This window comes from Pongo abelii, chromosome 6 (genome assembly GCF_028885655.2).
Source record: "Pongo abelii isolate AG06213 chromosome 6, NHGRI_mPonAbe1-v2.0_pri, whole genome shotgun sequence".
Lineage (NCBI taxonomy): Eukaryota > Metazoa > Chordata > Mammalia > Primates > Hominidae > Pongo > Pongo abelii.
This window is the reverse complement of record NC_071991.2, coordinates 140,072,894-140,094,147: the sequence shown is the minus strand read 5'-3', so window position 1 is coordinate 140,094,147 and position 21,254 is coordinate 140,072,894. Positions and strand designations below refer to the sequence as shown.

Here is a 21,254-nt window from a genome sequence, read left to right as displayed (position 1 = left end):
TCCTTGACCTTGGGCTTCCCAACCTCCAGAGCTGTAAGAAACAAATTTCATTTCTTTATAAAATACCCAGTCTCAGGTATTCTGTATGGCAACAGGAAACACACTAAAACATATACCCATATGTTGGCACAGAGTAGGAGCTCCCGCCACTTGCTAGGAATTAAAAAGTACTGGCTAAGATGTGAGAACTTCCAGTGGGTCTGGAGCCCACAAGTGCAGGAGCTCTCACTGAGCTCAGCAGGGCAGGGGAAAATGTTAGAAAAGAATAGAAGTATCTCTGGGGCTTAGCTAAATCTGTGTGGCAGCCCCCACCTCCTTCTCCCTATTACATCCCCAAGTGAGATAGGAGGGTTTGGGTACAGAAAGCCAGTAATTCTCCAGGGCTGTGCCTAAGCTGCTGGCACAGAAGTACAGGGCTGAGTCCCCCAGCTCCAAGGAGCTCATGTTCAGTTCAGAATGATAGTCACTGAACTGTTGAGCTGAGAATCGATCAGGGATGCTTCCTTTATCGCTCTGCATCTTTTCATAAAACGAAATGAGGAACTGGGGGTCCTGACCTGGACCCTGCTGGTACCAGTAGACAGTGTCGTGTCTAGGGATAGGATAGCATTTCAGAGTGGCTGTTTCCCTCTTTTCTTTGATCAGGTGTCTTGGGGACTGGATGACTCCAGCAGCCACTGAACCTGTGGAGGAAGGAGACAGAAGCTGAAGACTCAGCTCAGGAGAGTTTGACACTTCAGCAACAATTGAACGCTGTGGATGCAGGGATGTCCCACCTGTACTCAGGACTCACCTGCTCCCAGGAGACAAAGCATGACATGGCAGAGGAGCCTGGTGTTCCAGGCAGAGTCAGGCAGGTCAGGACTAAGCATCTCCCTGCTCAGGGTACTGGTCTCCTGGGGTGAGAAAGCAGGGCTTTTGCTCCTCCTCACCGTTTTTGGAGGTTTTTACTGTGATGTCACTGTTCTGATGTCATCGTCCTGTAGGCTCCCATAGGCACCCTGTACTCCAGGACTAGCTCAGCTAACTCAGGCTTTCCACCATCTTGTCCAGCTTCCTGCAGGGCAGGGGAAGCTAGCTGTGCTGAGCGAGAGGGGGCAGGCTTCCGGGCAGACAGCCATCCCCACAGCTTCTGAGATTTTCGTCTGAGGCAGATGCTCCTTTGTCTCCGCCTGGCTTGGGTTATCCAGGCTGCCCTGCTGAAACCCTCATCACACTCCCCATCAAACCTAGGTTGCTAGAGAGGCCACAGAAGGCTGCAGTTCAAGGCTTCCTGTCATGACAAATACACGTTGCATATCGGTTGATCTGGTAAGACTATGATTAACTCTTCCTGTGCCAGCAGTACCTCTGGTTCATCTAGTAACATCTCTGATACAGAGACGAAATCAAGACTGTCTCTCTTAACCCTCTCTCTCTCAGACAGCGCTATCAGTGGCCCACTCAATGGATCCACAGTGCCCTCAAGTGGCCAGTGTGTAGTCACTATGATGAAGCTCTAAGGACCCTGACTAGGGAGACTGGGTGCTTCCTAAATTAAACATCAGGATCTCCCAGGACACAGCATAGCTCTTGCTGATTTCAGGTCTACCTGCCTCAAACTCAAATTTTGCACAGGGTAGTGAGGGAGACATAAAGCAAATGTTTTTCTAAACAAGAAACAAAAATTTTACATTTTAATTTAAATTTTAAATTTCATCAAATAATGGTGTAGGAAGGGAGATATCAGCCAGTCATTAAATGCCAGCTGCCATAGGAATGGGGTGAGACCTGGGCAAAGCATTCCCTTTAACCAAAGGTAATTCCTGGAGGCAGCTGACAGTGACATGCTATCAGCGAAACAATCATCTAAGCTGGAGAAATAAACACATTAGTCCCATGAAAAGAAACTGCCTACTTATATATCTTTTATTTTTTTAATACTCTAGTCAATTTTTGTTTTTAGTGAACTGCCTTCTTTATGATTGATGTGTAGGAATTCTTTATAATATGAATCCAGCCCTTTCTCAGATATACATTTGCTTTTTCTTAATATATTTTGAAGAACTTTTTGGGATATGCATAAAGAACAATTTGCTTTTTTTATGGTTAGAACATTCTTTTGTCCTTAAGAAATCTTTGCCTATCCCATGATCATGAAAAGAGCTCGCTATGTTTTCTTCTAGAAGCTTTCAGGTTTTAGTTTTTTGATTATCTGGGATTTTTTTGTGTCTCTTACTAATTTTTGTTTATGGGAAGGGTCAGCAGTTTTCCTGTAAAGGGTGAGATAATAAATTTTTTAGTTTTGTGCCTCATGTAGTATTTGTCTCAACTACTCAATTCTGTCATTGTAGTGCAAAAGCAACCACTGACAATATATACATGAATGACTGTGGCCATGATCCAATAGAACTTCATTTATGTTTACTGAAATTTGAGTATCTTAGATTTTTATATGTAACAAAATACTTTTTATTTTTTTTCAATCATTTAAAAATGTAAAATTTTTGTTAGTTTCTGGGCTGTATGAAAACAGACAAAGGCCAAATTTGGCCCAGAGGCCATAGTTTGCCCATATCTGGTTATGGAGTGAGATAAGGCTGGAGATTCATTATTTTTCCATATTATCCCATTTTTCTAGAACAATGTGCTGAAAAGACTATTTTATCCTCTTTTTGCTGTTTTTAGTATTTGATCTGGGAATTACATATGCATCTTTGACTTATCACAGTTTGCTTGCAAAAATTTTCTATTTAACCATAGGATGTCATAAATGTCCTTTTTTAGGTGAAGAAAATTTCTTATTACTCTGAGTTTGATAACAGTTTTCATCAAGAAAGGATATGGAATTTTATCAAATGTTTAAGTTATCTATAGATATGGTCGTATAGTTTTCATATTTTTCGTACAGATAAGGTAAATGACATAGTCTGTTTTTTGAATGTCAGATCAACAATGCATTACTGAGATAAACCCTACTTGACCATGTTGTACTATCCCTCTTACATATTGTTAGACTCTCTAGGCTGTAATTGTAAAAGGATCATTGAATCTGTGTTCCTGAGAGATATTAGTCAGCAGCTTTCTTGGAATCTCTTAGTCTCGTTTTAGTATCAGAGTAGTTCTGACCTCAGAATGAATAGAAAATTATCCCCTGTTCTTCAGTTTCCCCTCAGTCCTGCTTTGGCGGCATCCTACCAACTTTGATATATTTTTATATTTGTTCGGTTTAAAATAATTTCTTTTCTGTTGAACATTCTCAAACATTTTATGCATATATAGCAATTTCCTTGAAATAAATTCATTAAATAAAAAACACTTTGGGTCAAGGAGTGTTAGCAATATTAACTCTTTTGATGTATGCTGCTAAATTACTCATCAAAAAGGGTTTTACAATTTACTCTCCCCCCAAAAAAGAAAGAGTTGGGCCAGGCGCGGTGGCTCATGCCTGTAACCCCAGCACTTTGGGAGGCCAAGGCAGGTGGATCATCTGAGGTCAGGAGTTCGAGACCAGCCTGCCCAACATGATGAAACCCCGTCACTGCTAAAAATATAAAAACTAGCTGGGCATGGTGGTGGGCACCTGTAATCCTAGCTACTTGGGAGGCTGAGGCAGGAGAATTGCTTGAACCCAGGTTACAGAGGTTGCAGTGAGCAGACACCGTGCCACTGCACTCCAGCCTCAGTGACAGAGTGAGACTCCGTCTTAAAAAAAAAAATAAAAAAGAAAGGTCTTATTTATCTTCATTGTCACCAGTATTTGGTCAAAAAGAAAAAAAAATGACCAAAATATACTATTAAAATAATTGTAAATTATCTTTTATCTTTTTATATATTCTTTGCTTTATGAGTTATTTAGACAACTATTATCTAATTTTGAAATATTCGGGACTTTTCCAGGAATCTTTCTCTTATTGATTTCTAATGAAGTTTCACTGTGACCAGTGAGTGCACTTGGTTTGACTTGAATACTTTTAATGCATGGATGCTCATTTTATGGCCCAGTGTACATAGTCCATGCTGGCACACAATCAGTGCGCACTCCAAGAGAACATGTATTCTGCTGCTGTTGGATGACATGTTCTGTAAACGTCAATTAAGTCAAATTGGTTGTTGGTGTAGTTCATATCTTCTGTATCCTTACTTGTCTTTTGTTTTTGTCAACTTGTTAAACCAATTACTAAAAGAGGGGTATTGAAATCTCTGATTATAATTGTGGATTTGTCTGTTTCTCCTTGCAGTTCTGTTTTTGCCTTGGGATTTTGAAGATCCATTTTCAGGTATGTAAATATTTGATTGTTACAACCTCTTGGTAGACCAGTACTTTTGTCATTAGGATATGACTTTCATTATCTCAGATGATATTCTCTGCTTGAAATTTATTTTGTTTGATATTAACATTACTAGTCTGGCTTTCCTTTAATTGGTGTTGGCATAGTACATCTTTTTCCATACTTTTATATTTTTTTACATTCTGAGTCTTCATAGTATTCTGATAAGCAGCATATAGTTGTTTTTTTGATATGATTCGATAATATTCAATAGTGCAATCTGTGCTTTTGGACTATTTAGATTTGATGTGATTGTTGATGTGGTTACTTTTGTGTCTATCATCTTCTATTTGTTTTCTATCAATCCCATCTCTTCTATATTCCTTTTTTCTTTTTATGTTGTTTTTATGGGTTATTTGAGCATTTTTGTAACTCTGTATTGTGTTGGCTTATTAACTATAATGCTGTGTTTTGTCATCTTAGTGGTTGCTCTATGATTTTCAGTATGCACCTCTACTTTAACACAGTCTACCTTCAAGTGACTTCACTCAGATTATGGAAACCTTCCAATGATATATGTGTTGATTTATTCCTCACCTGTCTTTATGCTAGTCTTGTTATAGATTTACTTTTGCACATATTAGAATCCCTGCACTGTGTTGGAATTATTTTAGTGTAAATAGCCAATTATCCTTTAAAGAAATTTAAGTTTAAAAATTTGCTTTTGGGACTCTAATTACATATTAAGCTACTTAAAGTTGTCCCCCAGTTTACTGATGACCCCCACTTATTCTCTGTATTTCATTAAGAATTGTTTATGTTATTTCTTCAAGTTTATTAATATTTTATCATGTAATGTCTAATCTGATGCTAACTTCATCCAGTGTATTTTTCATCACAGACATTGTAATTTTTATCTCTAGAAGCTTTGTTTGGATCTCGTTATGCCTTTCCCCATCTCTACAAAACTTTGAACTTACAGACCAGAGTTACAGTAACTGTTTGACCGTCTTTGTCTGCCAATTTGTCATTTCTGAGTTGGTTCCTATTAATTAATCCTTCTCTTCATTATAGATCCTATTTTCATGCTTCTTTGCAGGTCTGTAATTTTTTATTGATGCCAGATATTTTGTATTTTATATTTTTGGGTGGTAGATATTTTTATATTTCTATTAATATTTTTAGCTTTGTTCTGAGATGCACTTAAGTTAGTTGGAAACAAACAAAAACAAAAACAAAAAAATCCCAGCAGTTGTTATCTTTTTCCTGAATAATTTGGCAAGCTGGTTCTAAAATGTATGTGGAAAAAAAAGTGTCAATAGTGCTCAAGAACACTTGATAAAAAGGAGCAAAGCTTGAGAAATTATTCTACCGCATATTAAGAATAAGGATGAAGCTGTAGTAAGACAGCGTATTATCAGTGTGAGAACTGACACAACAGACCAATGTAACAGAATAGAGATCCGAGAAAAAAGGCCACACATGTATAATGACGGATTTATGACAAAAGTGGTATTACCGAGTGATGGCGAAACTATTACCACTTAAATAGTATTGGGTAAATTGAATAATCATTTGGAAAAATAAAACTTGACCTCTTCCTCATATCACCTACAAAGAATTAATTCCAGTTCGATTGTGAGTCTAAGTGTGAAAAGTGGAAAATATAAAGATTTTAGAAGGAAATGTAAGAAAACATGATCATTTTGAAGTAAGCAAGGATTTCCTAAAGTGGACACCGAAATACAAAACCTAGCTGAAATGGGAGAAACATGGAATGATTGTCACTTAAGAACTTCTGTTTATCAAGAGAAACTATTAGTAGAGGGAAAAACTAATCTACAGAGAGAGAGAGAGAGAAAAAAAATTCCGTCCAAAACTCATATACCTCTCATGGGAATGTAAATTGGTACATCTTCTTTGGAAACCTCAAAGAATCCTATGTGGTCGATGTAATTTTATTCAGGTTTTCTTTGAATTGTGTCCTTTTAACACCTTCCCAGGTGGGGTTTATCTTATGAAACAATCTCAATTTGTATTTCTATTTTTTTTAAGTTAGACTGGAGAAGAAGGAAATTAAACATAGAATGACTACAAGATTTTCAGAAGGAAAAAAAGCAATGTATGAACATGAGTTAATGTGCATTATTGTGGGTAATAGTTATTTCTGAAAAATTGATTTTGATAGAAATTCTTACTAAAGATTCCAATTTTCTTCCAAGGGTGGTAGCTGTAAATGGCCTTAACAGTGTTTGCTTTTCGCTTCCCCACTCCTTGGTAGATTATAGGTCTGAGTTGGTGACATGCGGTAACAGTAGTTTAATATAAATGTGCTGAAACTTCATAGTTCTATAAGAGAATATTTACTTAGTCACTCACTATCCCTGAGACTAAGCTCTGTTATATCCTAATTATGGAAATTTCAACGATATATAAGGAATCCCAGAAATCCGTAGGCCAAAATTATTACTACCCAGTGTTCCCTGTTCCTGTATTTCAGAGGTTATTTTCTGACCTCCTAGTATCAGAAGAACACCTGCAGTTCCAAATGCATTCGTTCTCCTTGCTGAGGAAAGAGCAGGGCAGCTCCTTTGTTCAGAGCTTCTGAGAGCTGGAAGGAGAAGTAAGTGCCTGAGGGTTTGTGAGCAGGAAGGAGGTGACTGTGCCATGCTGTGGCTAAGCTGCTGGCACACAGATACATGGCCGAGTCCCCCTGCTCTGTGCGCTGGATCTTCAGGGTGGAGAAAGATCCCTTAGGCCTCTCTGCAGAGAACCGATCACTGAACAGCCCTGATTTCTCTTGCTGAGGTTCATTCTGGAAGTAAGTCAGAAACTCTGGGCCTTGCCCCAGGGTCTGTCGGTACCAATAAAGGCGGTTGTGTTCAGAAATTGGATCACACCTGAAAGTTACATTCTGTCCCCTCTTTGTAATCTTGTGTCTGGGGTCCTGGGAGACTCCAGTATCTGCGTGATCTGTGGAGATACAAGTTGGGAACAGGAGAAAAACAACTGTAGTCATCACACACACATACACACACACGCACACACACACAGACATACACAGACACAATGAGATTGCTTGGTGTTCTGAGGACTCACCTGCCCCCAGGAGACACGGGGCCACCCAGCAGAGGAGCCTGGTGCCCATGGCAGGGTCAGGGCAGGATGGGAGCTTTACCAGATCAGGGTCACTGTGAGTAGGAGCAGAGGATGAGGGACATCCTTGTCCCCACAGAGCAGTTCCCACAGTGACATCAATGAGCCTCAGGATCACCTGATACTGTTGAGTTAAGTCTAAGATGGCAGCAACTCTGATGTGCACCACTTTATTATGTACCAGCAAGAAAGAAAATAATTACTGTCACTCATCAGAAACAATAAACGGTGTAACACCATGAAGCATAGAATTCATGAAAAGTGATAAGTCAGAAGTGGGTTTCCGCACACACAGCTTCTGTTAGATCCATTTTGTTTTCCCCACTCAGCCTTCCAGGAGGCTGCTGCCCACATTCCACCCTCCGCCTTTGGGAAGCCTTCTCACTTCTCTTATTCCTTTCACATTGTCGGCTGGACGCGCCACCTGGCTACTTCAACAGCACTTTACACAGAAGATCCCAGTGCTGACTGTCAACTTTCCTTGGAGATCTCCTGTTTCTGGCTCTGTTCCTGCATTTTCCTGCCCATCCATGGTCTGGGTAGGATTGGGAGGTGTTTGGGAATTGAAGGAGAGAATTGCCGCGTCTTTTTCCGGAAAGAGTTTGAATTCACAGCTCAGAGGGGCAAGGGAAGAAATGTTGCCTCCAGCAGGCACCAAGCTAAGTTGGGATCTTCAACTCATTCTAAAGGTTAAAAAAAGAACAATTAAACAATTCCCCATATGAATTTATTAATCTCAATACTTTTTCTTTTTTGTCTCCACTACTTATCACGACACTTCCTGTGTTTCTGAGTCACCTCTGAAATAAATAAATGTTCCACAGCCTTTAGAAAGAGTCAGAACTGTTTTACCCTTGACATTCTGATGGGAGTAGTACAATTAAAAAATAGGGAGTTGAATTAATCCTTGGAGTTCCTAACAGTCTGCATTATGAGCAATTAATTTCTCATTTTCATTCCTAACTTAACTCTTAAAACTTCATGGGCACCCTCTTTCATATGAGGGACAATAGTCACAATTCCTCTCACTGGAGGCAAGTTAGACCCAGATTCAAGAAGATCCTGCAAAGTGGAGGAAAAGTTTGAAGCAAAGCAGAGGAGATGGTTCAGCAAGGTCTTTGCTGCTGGCAAAAGGAGACCCACAGAATCCTACCCCACTAGGGGACGTGTGTCCAGCTGATGGAGTGAGATGTTTGGTTGACCAGCTTGGAATATGCCATTGTACCTTCAATCTCAGAAGCGCTACATCACAATAGTATAAAATTCATGCTGGTGCATTTCCAGCTGACATTGCTTCCCATAGATGATGCCATAAAGTAGCATGTATTCACACCAATTGCTGCTCCATCCCCATCGCCTGCTTTCAAGAGGTCTGTGTGAGCACAGTTTCATGAATGGAGATAGAACCTGGAGCTAGGACCTAGGAGGCTGCATGGGGAATGTTTGGAACTGAGGCACAGCAGTTGCAGGGACAGGGATTTCCCTCAAAGGTTTCTAGAGCCATCTGCTCCCAGGAGACAAAGCACAACTGAGCAGAGGAACATGGAATCCCCTCATGCTCTGAGAGGGAAATTGTTGTTTTTAACACAGACCCCGTGGGTTTTCAAAATACATGGTTCCTCTGGCAAGGCTTGGCATACTCAGAGCTGAGATTCCCCTAGGTGCATCCAGGACACACCTTGTTTTGAGAAACCAAAGCATGTCCAGTGCCCAGGAGAAGAGCCTGGACCCCATGGGAGACTGAGCAGGTAGAGGGCGTTCAGAGCTCTGGTGCTACAAGAGGCCAGGATCTGTCCTCTCCCTGTACCTGGCGAGTATGTGTCTGTGGTGGTGCTGTTGCTGCTCATTTCCCAGTTCACAGGTCTCCCCTGGCATGGTTCAGGGTCCCTTCTCTTCTCACCCAGTCAGCTTTCTCCTGCACTGACTCCTACACAACAAGGGGTGCAGAGCTGAGAGAAGCTGGATTCAGAGTAGAGTCCTATTCTCACAGCTTTTCTGGTGGTTCTCTGAATTGTGCTGCCTGACACTCCTCTAGGTGTGGATCTGGGAAGGGGATGGGAAGACCTCCAGACCCCCTAGGTGTCCATCATAGCCCATCTTCTTCTGTAGCTAACAAAGAATCAGAGACCTCTGCCTACTGGATTTTAATCCTGTTTGAGGGTCTTCACAGGTCCCAAACCACCTGCACATCCTGTAATAGTGAGGATTTTCAGGGTTTGTAAGGTGGACTTCTTATTTTAGATATATAAGTGTATATATGAATATATATTGACATCTCACATTCAATATCGATTCACATTGTGGGTCATTGCCTGTCATTTGTCTAGAAAGCTTTCTCAGTCCTTGATCAAGCTGCATGGTGTAATCATGCCTCTCTTAGTTGTCAAATCTTGACCTTCCTTCCATAGGGGCTGGGGGCTACCTGGGGTTTGATCCCTCTATGTACTCATATATCTAAAATACTCTTCACTCAACCCTACTGCTTCACTTAACAGCTCTCCCTCTCCCTACCCCTTCTACTCCTGATAATCCTGCTCATTCTATGACCAATAATACTTCATGGGTACTCAAGTAATCGAGCAACTCTAACCTTAACCCCCGTAAGAATGGACCCACACATCAGGCCAATGTTGGAAGTAAAACTTCACTTTAAAAAGTCACTGAAGAAAATGACCAAATGGCCCAGATTTTGCAAACTGCCAACACACTAAGTCCATCTTAGCTCTGTAACACCAGCCAATTGTACCTGAAGGTGAGTCACTGCCACCATCTTCTGGGAGAAATTTGACTTGTGATTCCTCCAGGGTTTCATAAGCTTTCCCCTGGGGTTTCTCTTTGTCTATTTTCTGAGCTCATCATCTTCTCCTAGACCCAGCCAACACCCTTCCACCAGGTCCCTCTGTCTGCTGAACCAAGAAGCAGGGTTTGATTCCCTCTGGCTCCTCTCATTTCCATGGCTGCTTAATTATGGGTGAGGTGGGTTTGGGACAGCAGAAGGCAAAACAACATAAAGGGCATTATTCTTCTTAGGGCTCTGATTCACACTCAGAAATATATTCTTCGTCATAGAGCCTCACGGTACTCATCGCGTGTGGATCAACACCCGCCCCCCCCCCACCTCTCACCTTGCCACCAAGTTAAAGACTCTTAGAGTAGAAAAGGCCTTAGAAATAATCTTGTTTCCATTTCCAGTTGTGCTTTGTAAGGTGGACTTGTTATTAAGATTTAACACAGCTATTTGTTCTTCATTTCCAAAGAAATTACTCCCTCAGGTGTGCCTCTGTGCTGAGACCTAAAAAAACCATTAGGAGAAGGAGGGTTGCATCTCAGCTTCACAGCTCAGAATTTGGTATTACATGTCCTTTTTCTTCAACATGCTGTGGCCACTCTGCCGTGTTCCCAACTGTCCCTCCCCACTGCTTGTGCTTCCTTCTCTGCTGATTCAAAGAAAATAAGATTCCCCTAATTTTAGAATGCAGGAACATTTACAAATTTCTGGCCCATGAGAGTCTCTCTTTGAACTCTGAGTTATTTATTAAACTGTGACTCCATTGGCCATGCCATTCTTCCCTTCGCCACCAGCCTTCACAAGGTAAAGAAGATGTATAGATACTTACTTAAACTTGAAAATAAATTATCCCACCTTCCAACTACTTAAACGAAAAACTGACTAAAATCAGATGGGACTCTAGTTAACATTGTTTTCCTCTGCATTTAATGTATAGGAAGTGACCACTTAGTTGCTTCTCCCTCCCTCATTTTAACAAACAGCTCTTCACAGAGCTCCCTGGCCTAGTTTATCCACATTGATGTCTCTTCTACATCTTGTGATGGGAATAATTTTTTTCAAAGCTGTGATCTTCTGGTTCCAGGCCAGTAGCCACTTACCTCTCTAGTACCTCCCCACTGCCAACACCATGATGCTTGTATCTACAGTGCTGTAGGGTACACAGACCGTCCTACCCCTGGTGTCCGATCTGAAAACAACCCCAGATGGTTCTAGACTTCCCCTACCTCAAACTCCAGTGACTCCTCTATCAATTCCACATGGAGGCAAGCTGACTCTCATTCATCTGCCTCCAACATTTATTAGCTCTGAGACCATGGGCAAGGCCATTTATTATCCTTCCTGGACTCTAGCCGCATCTAGACTCATCTATGAAACAAGACTAACATTCCCCTCAGTGCTTTATGAGGATGAACTGAGATACTGTGTAGTCTCTGGTAGGTTTGATAAAGGTCTATCCTTTATCCCTCCCTGTCTCCTCATGCGGGAGAAACCAAATGGAGCTCTCAGACCTGCCAGGACTATGAGTGATGGAAAAGCTGGAATAATCAACAGGGTGCTGGGGTGAGGAGAACCTGGAAGCCTAAAGAGGCCATTCAGTCACTTTAGAAAAGATGTGGCAGACTTTAGGAATCAGACAATAGAGCACAAATGTACCTGTCTACCCTCATTATGCAATATGAAGCAGCAAATAGGAGTAAGTTAGATCTATATTGACCAATCTGGAACAATAAAGACCAGGGTATATTAACAGAAAAGAGTATGCATGTGACAGGTAAAGTGTACAGGTTAACCCATTTTCTGTAGGTGAACTTGGGTAGAAAGGTGTGCATGAACACAGAAAAGAGGTGAAAAGAAGCACACCAGAGCATTAATATTGGTTAGCAATGGAAGGTGGGATTGGATTTGAGAGCATTATTGACATTTTCTTTATGTATTATTTGTTAAAAAATCTTCACCACATACAAGCTTTAAGTTACACCTTTCATCTGGTGTCTGACTTTGTAGTGTCTAAATGGGCAAAGTACAGAAAGCTTCTGTTTATGGAACCTCCTATAGATGCCCATTTTTTGGAATAAACCGAGGATAAAGTATGCTATGTAAAAGCGTATAAGCTCCTGGTGAACACAGACAGTCTCTGACTGCTGAGGAGGGTGAGCATCGAGGTCAATACATTTGATGGTGAGGTCAGTTTGGCTGATTATGAACTAATAAGGCTTCTACCTCTGAAAGCCTGGTCACCACAGGGAAGTGGAGGATCTCACCCCTTGTTCTAGAACAGGCTTTGAATAGCCCCCTGATTGGAAAAGGAAGAGAAATGAGCACCCTCTAGTGCCTGCATTTCCAAACTCAGTGAGAGCTTGTTTCCAGTTTTACATTGTTCAACCTTTAGAAATGCTCTGTTTCTGATCCAAGTAGCAGTATTATTACAATGTTGATTGTAATGATATTCCAGTGTTTATCAACAGCACACAGCTTTCTCAAATATAGCTTTAGCGAGTGGGTGGAAGAAAATGCTGTCCCTAGGGAAGATGTTCTGACTTTGGTCTGTTTAAGGTTCAATTATTTAAAATAGCTAGTCTATTTTTGGTCTTTATTGCCTAAAGGGGTAAAACTTCATTCGTCTTTAAAGCATAGATGCAAATCATTCCAGCAAAATCGGGGCTTCCGTCTATCCGTGGGCCATTCTTGGTGATTGTATATTTGATTATTTCCACCCAGAATTCTTCAGGGACTCTTACAATTTTTCAGGGATTGACACATAGCCTTGCTCTGTAAATGGAGCCTCTGTCTCACAACCAGACTTTCCTAACTGGCAAAGGAGGGGAACAACCAAAGGTCTCTGTTCAGTGCCCTGCACCAAAATCAGGTGTGGGCTGGAGGAAGCTGGTGACCATGAGGTCTGTATCTCTGTCATTGCCCACCAATTCATGGAAATGAACACCCATAATATAGCTCAGTGTATCAGGCACCATGGCCTCAAAGCCAACCAAAGAGATATTTGTGCCTTGGGAAAACTCTGCCTAAGAGAATGGGGAAGGCATTTGTTTTCTTCTCCATGACCTTTTAATGCCAGTGTTTGACATTATGTTTCTGATCACTCTCTCAGAGTGATTAGGTTCCCTGTGTCTGTGAGACTCCCAAATCCAGGACACCTGTGAGGGAAGGTGATTGAAGGAGGAGACAAGCCAGGAGAGTGATGGGCAGATAGGAATTTCAGTCGTGCAGAAAGGCTTGGGATCCAGTTACTCATCCATGACAGGGATTTCTCATCTGTTTCCAGGACTCATTTGATCCTAGGAGATGAAGGAATAGAGGTTCCCATTTAATGTGTCCAGACCTCTGGAACAGTCTATGTGGGAACTCAGAGGGCCTTTCAATATCTGTTCTTTATTCTTTCAAGATTGGTCAGTGGCACCTGGAACCGCTGTTGGTACTGACAATAAAATGGGGAACAAAACATCCACAATTTCTAGAATGATGCATTTTACAGTCTAGAATGCAAGAGAAGTGTGAAATTGTCACACAAAGTCAGGGAAATGACTATGGTGCTAAATCTATGAATGTTAATGCATATTATAAGCTGTGAGCATTTACAATAAGGAGGTGCAGCCTAGGAAAACTGTTGAAGGAGTGTCTCCCTAGAGGTGGTGGTAGTTAAACTGAGATTTGGAGAAAGAACCAAAAAGAAGAGACTTCTGATGAGCCAGAGGACACAGCATGGAGTGGAAAGGCCTTTGGTGGGAGGAGCATGATGCATGAGGAATGGCCTGAACTGAGGCATCTGTGGTTGACGTGGAGGTGAGGGTGCAGAGGATGGGCGAGGACAGCTGGGAGCAGACATCACGTGGAGGAGGCTGAGGACTGACGTGAGTGTGGTGTGGGGAAGATGGAGTTGTGAAGGCCGACAGGGAAAAGAACATAGACCTGTGTTGTCAATGCTGTCTGCAAATATACAATTTCAAATGAACTTTCCTTTCTGAGAGCAGCTGAGGAAGAGGACTTCTGAGGCCAGAGCTGCAGGAGGGGCTGGGAAGAGAGGCTGCATCCACGCACAGCATGGTAATGTGCGTTCCGTTGTCCAGCTGAGACTGGCCTGGGAGAGAAGCTCAGCACAGGGCAGAGTTTCCCATGCACAGGGCTGCTTAGAAATCTGAGGTCCCCAGCCTGGGCAGTGTTGGGAGACTCCTATGGGACAACGTCTTCCACTGCCTGGATCATGGTCTCATGAAGACAAGGCCACCTATATTTTCCACTGAGCATTGTGTGCAGAGGAAGGTGGCTGTGGGGTGACTGCTGGTGCAAGAGGGCACAGAGGTCTGGGAGAGGCTGTCTGACACCAGGGCCACATATTTGGCTTTGAGAGAAAGTCACAGACCCTCAGGGATTTCTCTATAGTGTGTGATGGGACAGATCAGCTGTACACCAGCCTTGGCTCCTATTAACACCTATACATGTAGTCATGGATGACAGTCTCTGGCATCTCCATGTCACTTCACATCCTGCCTTTGTTCTCTGGTATCTTAGGATCTGGTTGTCCTAGCTTCTGTGAAATCTATGATAGAAGGAAGTTGAGTGCCCAAGGAGGGACTCTAGTAATGGAGACCTGATGTAAAGGCTTAGGCTGGGATGTGGTGAGCCAAGGAAAAGGCTTTAAGGACTCACCTGCCCCCAGGAGGCAAAAGGCCACACCACTCAGGAGTCTGGTGGCCATGGCAGGGTCAGGGAAAAATAGGCAAATTGTGGGAGGTTTTTCAGCTTGTGTGCTAGGGACATAATTCCTGCATGTCAGTAGAGTCAACTGATGATGCCACTGCCCCTGCCAGCCAGTGACTCTGCCCTCTGCCTGCTATTCCTCCCTCTACCTGCTGCAACCTTCAACCTACAGACCAGCCATAAATCTTTGCCCATGTGGTCTCTACTCCTGGCTGTCTTTCTTCTACAAGATAACAAACTGACAAGGTTCATGATCATTTGCCCTCCACCTACCTCTCCGCCATCAGCTCCGGGTGGCACTTTCGGGCTCTTTTTGACAGGCTATTTCATCTTCACTGAACATATGTCCTTCCCTCCCATTCCTAGGTTTCTACCTTATTTTTTACATGAGATGTATTTCAGGTACATTTATTCTTAGTGGTGAAAATCCAAACTTAAACTTTACTAGAATAAATTGAGAAAAATATATTTAGACACTTATACGGGAAAGCGGTTTTTGTCTACACACAAACAAAATTGTTTTTAGTTATTGTTGCATTAAATTAACTCTTGTGCATCAAAAAACACCATAAAATGAAAAATATAAGCTGCAGCCTGGGGAAAGACACAGGGAATGCATATAAATGATTTTTAGAAAGTGTGAAATTGAACATTCCTCAAAATTGCTAATGAAGAGGCCATAGTAATAACCCCTGAAGACATCTGAGCCTCTGCTGCAGCCCTGCTGGTCACTAGAGGGCAGTGTGAGGACTCTGACTTACTGACCAGGATGCAGAAGGTGATGATGGAGCAGGGGAGTAGGTAGAAAATGTATGGACTACTTTGTTTCCTACTTCTGATCCTTACAAGCCAGGAGACAATGGGGAAAATTACTCAATGTCCCTGAGCCTCCCATCTGTCAAGGAAGGATAAGAATGCTTGATGTGCAAGATTGTTGAAAGGCTTTAAGCTACATAACAAATACAAAGAATCTAGCACACATCTGGGGCTCAGCAGTCACTCTTCTACTGAAGTTACCCAGGAAGTGACAAGCTGCAAGAAGATGCAGCACAGAAGTGGGCACACTCAGGGCACAGGAAACCTGGGCTCTGTTGGTTGGGAGAGCTCTGCCCTCAGTAGGACACAAGACATGCCTTCCAAACAACCAAAAGCTTCCCTTGAAGGAGTGAAACCTGGGTGGGGCCTGCAGCTCTCAAGTCAACGCTAAGGCAGGAAGTTTATATACAGAATGTCAATGATTCTGCTGGGCTGTGCCAAGCTGCTGGCACAGAGATCCAGGGCCGAGTCCCCCAGCTCCAAGGCATTCACATTCAGCTCAGAGCTATAATTAGGGAACTGGCGACCTGAAAATCTACGAGGGAAGTTTCCTCTGTTTCTCTCTTCTCCCTTGTCATACCAAAGGAGGAACTGGAGGCCCAGACCCAGGGCCTGTTGATACCAGTACACACTGGTGTGCCCAGAGATAGGAGAGCATCTCAGAGTCACTTGCTGTCCTCTCGTTTTGATCAAGTGTGTGGGACTTTGTGTGACTCCAGCCTCCACTGGGCCTGTGGGAAAAGCAGATGGAGGATGAGCACAGCAGACAGCCTGGAGGACCTCCCCAAGGTAAAGTGGAGAACATGGGTGGGAAAGCTGAGAATGGGGCTGCTGTCCTGTGCACAGGACTCACCTGTTCCGAGGAGACAAAGCAGTGCCCAGCAGAGGAGCCCGGGTCCCATGGCACAGTGGGGCAGGCGGCACTGCACCTGATTCAGGGCTTGGTCTTCCTGGGGAAGAGCTGAGTGAGTTCTGGGCCTTGATTTTCCTGATGGGAGGGGTATCCTGTGATGTCACTGTCCTGTGTCCTCCCCATGAAGCCTTCCTTAAGTCTAGTGCTCCACAGACCCTGGACTCTACCTGTCCTGCAGAGCTGAAGGGATGGGTGAAGGCAGAAGCTTCTGTGATGATACAGTTGCTCCTCTGCCTACACTGCCCCAGCTCGCAGGCTGCCCCATCGCCCTCTTCCCCTTCTCTGACCTAGTGCTGCGGTGCTCCATGCTGGAGTTCACACACATGCCCATCAGCAGAGGGTGAGGAGCCTGTGATTAAACTTCAGGTTCCAGCTCTTCCTTGCTGTCCTCACATCATCTTTCTGATGCTAGATTCACACCAATGTTTCTTACTATATTTTCCTGTCCTAGGCAACATTCTCGTTCCCTTTCCTCAATGGACAGTGATGGAGAGTCCCCAAGATTTAGTCCGTCTCATCAGATCCAAAGCAGAGCTGGGTTGTCTGTAAATTATTAAGAGTACAGATTCTCCAGAAATAATTCTAGGACTTTAACAGCTAACAGCGCAGAGTTTGTCTTATTGGAGACAGGACAGCAGAGGAAGGTAGGGTCACCATCTTTGCTGGTTTGCAAAATCTATTCCCTTGGCTCCCTTCTTGCTGAGTTAAATTTCCTGGTGCCTGAAAGTAGTCACACACTAGCCTGAATGCTTAGCCGCTTAGATATTTCTTTCAGCAGATATCCTAGCGAATGACTTATAATTTTTATATTCCATAAATTCCTAGAACAGGACACAGTTTTGCCAAGGATTTTGCTACTTACAACAAGGATGACATTTACTTCAATTTCCTATGCCTTGTTCCCCATTTCCCCCTGAGATTTTACCAGAATTGCCCTTAATGCTCTGTTTTCAGGAATCTAGGCTTTTGCTAGTCTGCTCCTCCCAATTCTTTCAACCTCTGTCCATTAGCCACTTCCCATTAACCAAAGCTGCTTCTACATTTTCAGGTATTATAGCAACAGCCTCACTCTTGGTACCATTTTTTCTTTCAATGTCTTTAATGCTGACATAGAGAAATACCACGGACTGGGCAATTTATAAAGACAAGAGGTTTATTTGGCTTATAGATCTGGAGACTGGGAAGTCCAAGATCAAGGGTCCATAACTGATGAGGGCCCCCTGCTGTTATCCAAGGCAGAAGGAAGGGGAAGCAAGCACCCAAGACAGAAAAAACAGCTGAATTCATCCTTTTTGTCAGAAGACCATTCCCAAGACATAATTCACTCCTCCAATAAGGGCATTGATCTCCTTCTGAGGGCAGCTCCCTCATGACCTAGTCATAGCTATCCCACCTCCCAGTACCATTACATTGAGATATTTCAACATGAGCTTTTGTGGGGACACGCAAGCATAGCACACACGTCTACACTACAAGTCAGTATTTCCATTCTTAAGTCTATATCTAAAAAAAAAAAAGAAGAATGCATATATTCACAAGAAATAATTCCACAAGAATATTCACAACAACTTTATTCATAATAGTTGAAGACAGGAATAACATGGATATCCATCAACAAGAGCTTGGATAAACAAGTTGTGGTATATTTATGCAATGGAATATTAGTCATAAGAAAGAATGTCCTACCGATACAACAATATGAATACACTTCAAAAATACTAATTTTGAAGAAAAATAATAAAAATATGTTTCCATTTATATGATACTGAGGAATAGACAAAGCTAGTCGATGGTGATAAAAATAGACAAGTTTTTATCTCTGGGATAGAAATTGATTGGAAAGGAGCGTAAGGACACTTTCTTGAGTGATGGAAATTTTTTTAATAATCATTTCAATTACTATTGTACTGGCGCATGCAATTGTCAAAATGTACCAGAATGTCCTTGTATTAGTATTTGTGTTTTACTCAGTATTAATTACACCTTAAATTAAAAGTATTATTAAAATTAAACTGCTAAATTGCATAAAAATGGGAGTCATTTACAAATGTATGCTTGTATTCTGTACAGCCCAATTTAAAAATGAATCACACAAAAATGAGCAAGAGAGGAACACACATATCTGTGTAAGATTTGGAGAATGTGAGAAGTGCTCAGTGACTGAAATAGGCAACATTGAAATTTGGCCACAAAATAAGCTCAAGTGATGTGTGGGCTGAAAAACAACTGAGGATCAATATCAAGGAAAGCTGTAGACAAACAAAAACTTTCTAAAAATATCTTCATATGCTGTTGAAATCACTCTGAGAACCATGAGCTGCTATACATTTCATAACTTGGGAAATTGGGCATTCATCAGTCTCACAATCGAGCCTTTCCTTTCTTTTTGGCTTTCAACATATTGGCCAATTGGTGAACTGATTTTTTTGCCCAGCAAGCAGCCTGCTCCCCGCTTTGTGAGTGGGGTCCTGGGAGACCCAGCCTTCCCAATCTGGCAGCCTCACAGAGGGGAATTGGGCACAGCATGGACACACGGGGTTCCCTGCACATGGGGTTTGCCCTCTCTGTGAAGCCCAGCTCTGGACCTCCCATTCCTACAGTTAATAGATCCCAACTAAAGAAACCTTGCCTCTAGGTGTCCACTTTACTTGTAAGTGCCAAAGAGGGATACAGGCTGGAAAAAAAAATAAAATGTTTGCTCAATATTATTCTGTAATATTTTACAAGAAAATCAATTGAGGGGTTCATGGATTTTAATCCAAGCCAAAGTTATGATAATAGCTGAACTCCTTCCTTAATCTACCCTGAGAGGACTCAGACACTGCTGTACACCCACAAATACTTAGTAGAGACTTATTTGTAGTCTCTTTTCGATCATTCTACTAGTTGATTATCTTCAGGTCTAACGGTACAGTTTGGTGCATCTACTAACATTTCCCTTCAGTAGTTGGTTTACTTGAGTGTTTTAGAACTGTTATCAATATTTTTTGTCCTCCAGAGTACACGTGCTTGGTGCCCAATGGAATCTCAGTCAAGGTGATGTTATCAGTACGACTTATAAACTTGTAGAATCCCAGATCACTCAAGCAGGTTAAAGCTTTTGCCTGGCAAGACCTGCAGGGAAGATGAGGTACAGCAGAGATGCACTGGGCTCAAGGCACAGCCCACCCCTAGTTTTCTCTGAGGCAGTTGCTCCTCTGCACCTGCCCCTGACACCAAGGCTGCCCAGCCAAAATTATTCAACTGTAGATGTCATTAAAGTTTAGAGGGACTTCCCACCTCTTGCATAGCTGTAGGTAGTCTGGCAAAACTGAAAACTGCTGCAACATCTGCATAATATGGGATCCAAGCCCTAATTTTTCTTAACCCTTTCCCTCCTAGACTGCTTTCCCAGACTCCCGAGAGCCCTTTACATCCCAGTGGACCACAGTGCCATCTTATGGCCAGTAAGTGATGTTTCATCATTGTTTCTTCTGCAATGGCCCAAGGAATGCTGGGAAGTGTCTGCAGAGTAGCTGAGAGAATATTCCAGAAGTGCCATTCCGCAGGTTTTGTGAGCAGCTTCCCTAAATCCTCATCCCAACAGTAGTTCTAACGCTGACTGTTGCTTTGAGTTACCAATGTTAATATCCCAGCCTCATTATGAATAACTCTTATCACGTAGCTCCAGTTATAGTCTAAATTTTTCTCCCTTAAAACTATCAGTTAAAGAAAGAGGAACAGAATGAGAGGAATGAAAGAAAATAATATTTGGTTTTAAATAGAAATAAAACACAGACGTTGAAGTATAAAGAGATTATTTAATCTGAATCACTAAAGATAAACAAAAATGTCCTCCAAAAATAACAATGTTACCCCAAAAGTATAGATAAGCAAAAGATGAAGTCAAATGTGTAATAATAAAAAGTAAAACTGAAATATACAAAATGAGACTTATTACAAGGCAATAAGCAGTGGTGGAGGGAGCAATACCTAATGCACAAAATAAGGATGGATATAATTAAGACCTGCAATGGGCTTGGTACAGGAAATGATCAACTTGTACAATGCACATCCACTCATCTGAGCACCAAAGAGGGAAAACATGATTCTGGAAGAGGCAGAGGGGCAGCGGGAGTTGAGGAAACACGGATGCAAAATAGGATCATAAGGAAGCAAATCAGCCAGGGGACTGTAGATTACATGACTTTGCATTCTCCTATCTCCTGTGACAGCTGAACTGGACCATTTTCCTCTCCAGGGATTTGCTCCTGCACCCTGAGTTAGATGCCCCTGGGATTTGCTCCTCCTCAGATTCCCATGGATGAACTCTCACTCCCTCCTTGTTGAGAACAGTCTGAAGGAGAGGTCATCTCTCCCTCCCATTCAATCCCACGGTACTGGGGATTGGGACAGACTTCTCAATTAGCATCAACCTCTCTCAGGGCATGCTCACATGCCCCCTAACTGTGTCTTTTCATTTCCACTAGACTGAAAGTTAGATGTGGGCAATGAAACTTAACACCTTTATCATAGGATGCATAAGTAACTGTTTTCAAAATTATTGCTCTTTCTTTCACTGCCTTGGGTTATATCTGAACAGGAAAAAAGGGCACAATTTCTTAATGTAACTTAA

The 21,254-nt window shown here is 42.3% G+C and overlaps 3 gene segments (V, D, J or C); all 3 read right to left on the bottom strand.

Moving 5' to 3' along the window:
• Positions 1–288: 288 nt before the first annotated feature.
• LOC129060745 (T cell receptor beta variable 13-like) lies at positions 289–1,216 on the bottom strand. The segment is given in 2 exon segments: positions 289–683; positions 794–1,216. Coding segments are annotated over 2 exon segments (474 nt in total).
• A 5,558-nt stretch (positions 1,217–6,774) lies between these two features.
• On the bottom strand, positions 6,775–7,647 carry LOC129060744 (T cell receptor beta variable 7-9-like). The segment is given in 2 exon segments: positions 6,775–7,223; positions 7,350–7,647. Coding segments are annotated over 2 exon segments (498 nt in total).
• Positions 7,648–16,113: 8,466 nt separating this feature from the next.
• On the bottom strand, positions 16,114–16,628 carry LOC129060743 (T cell receptor beta variable 5-8-like). The segment is given in 2 exon segments: positions 16,114–16,457; positions 16,580–16,628. Coding segments are annotated over 2 exon segments (393 nt in total).
• Between the last annotated feature and the right edge of the window lie 4,626 nt (positions 16,629–21,254).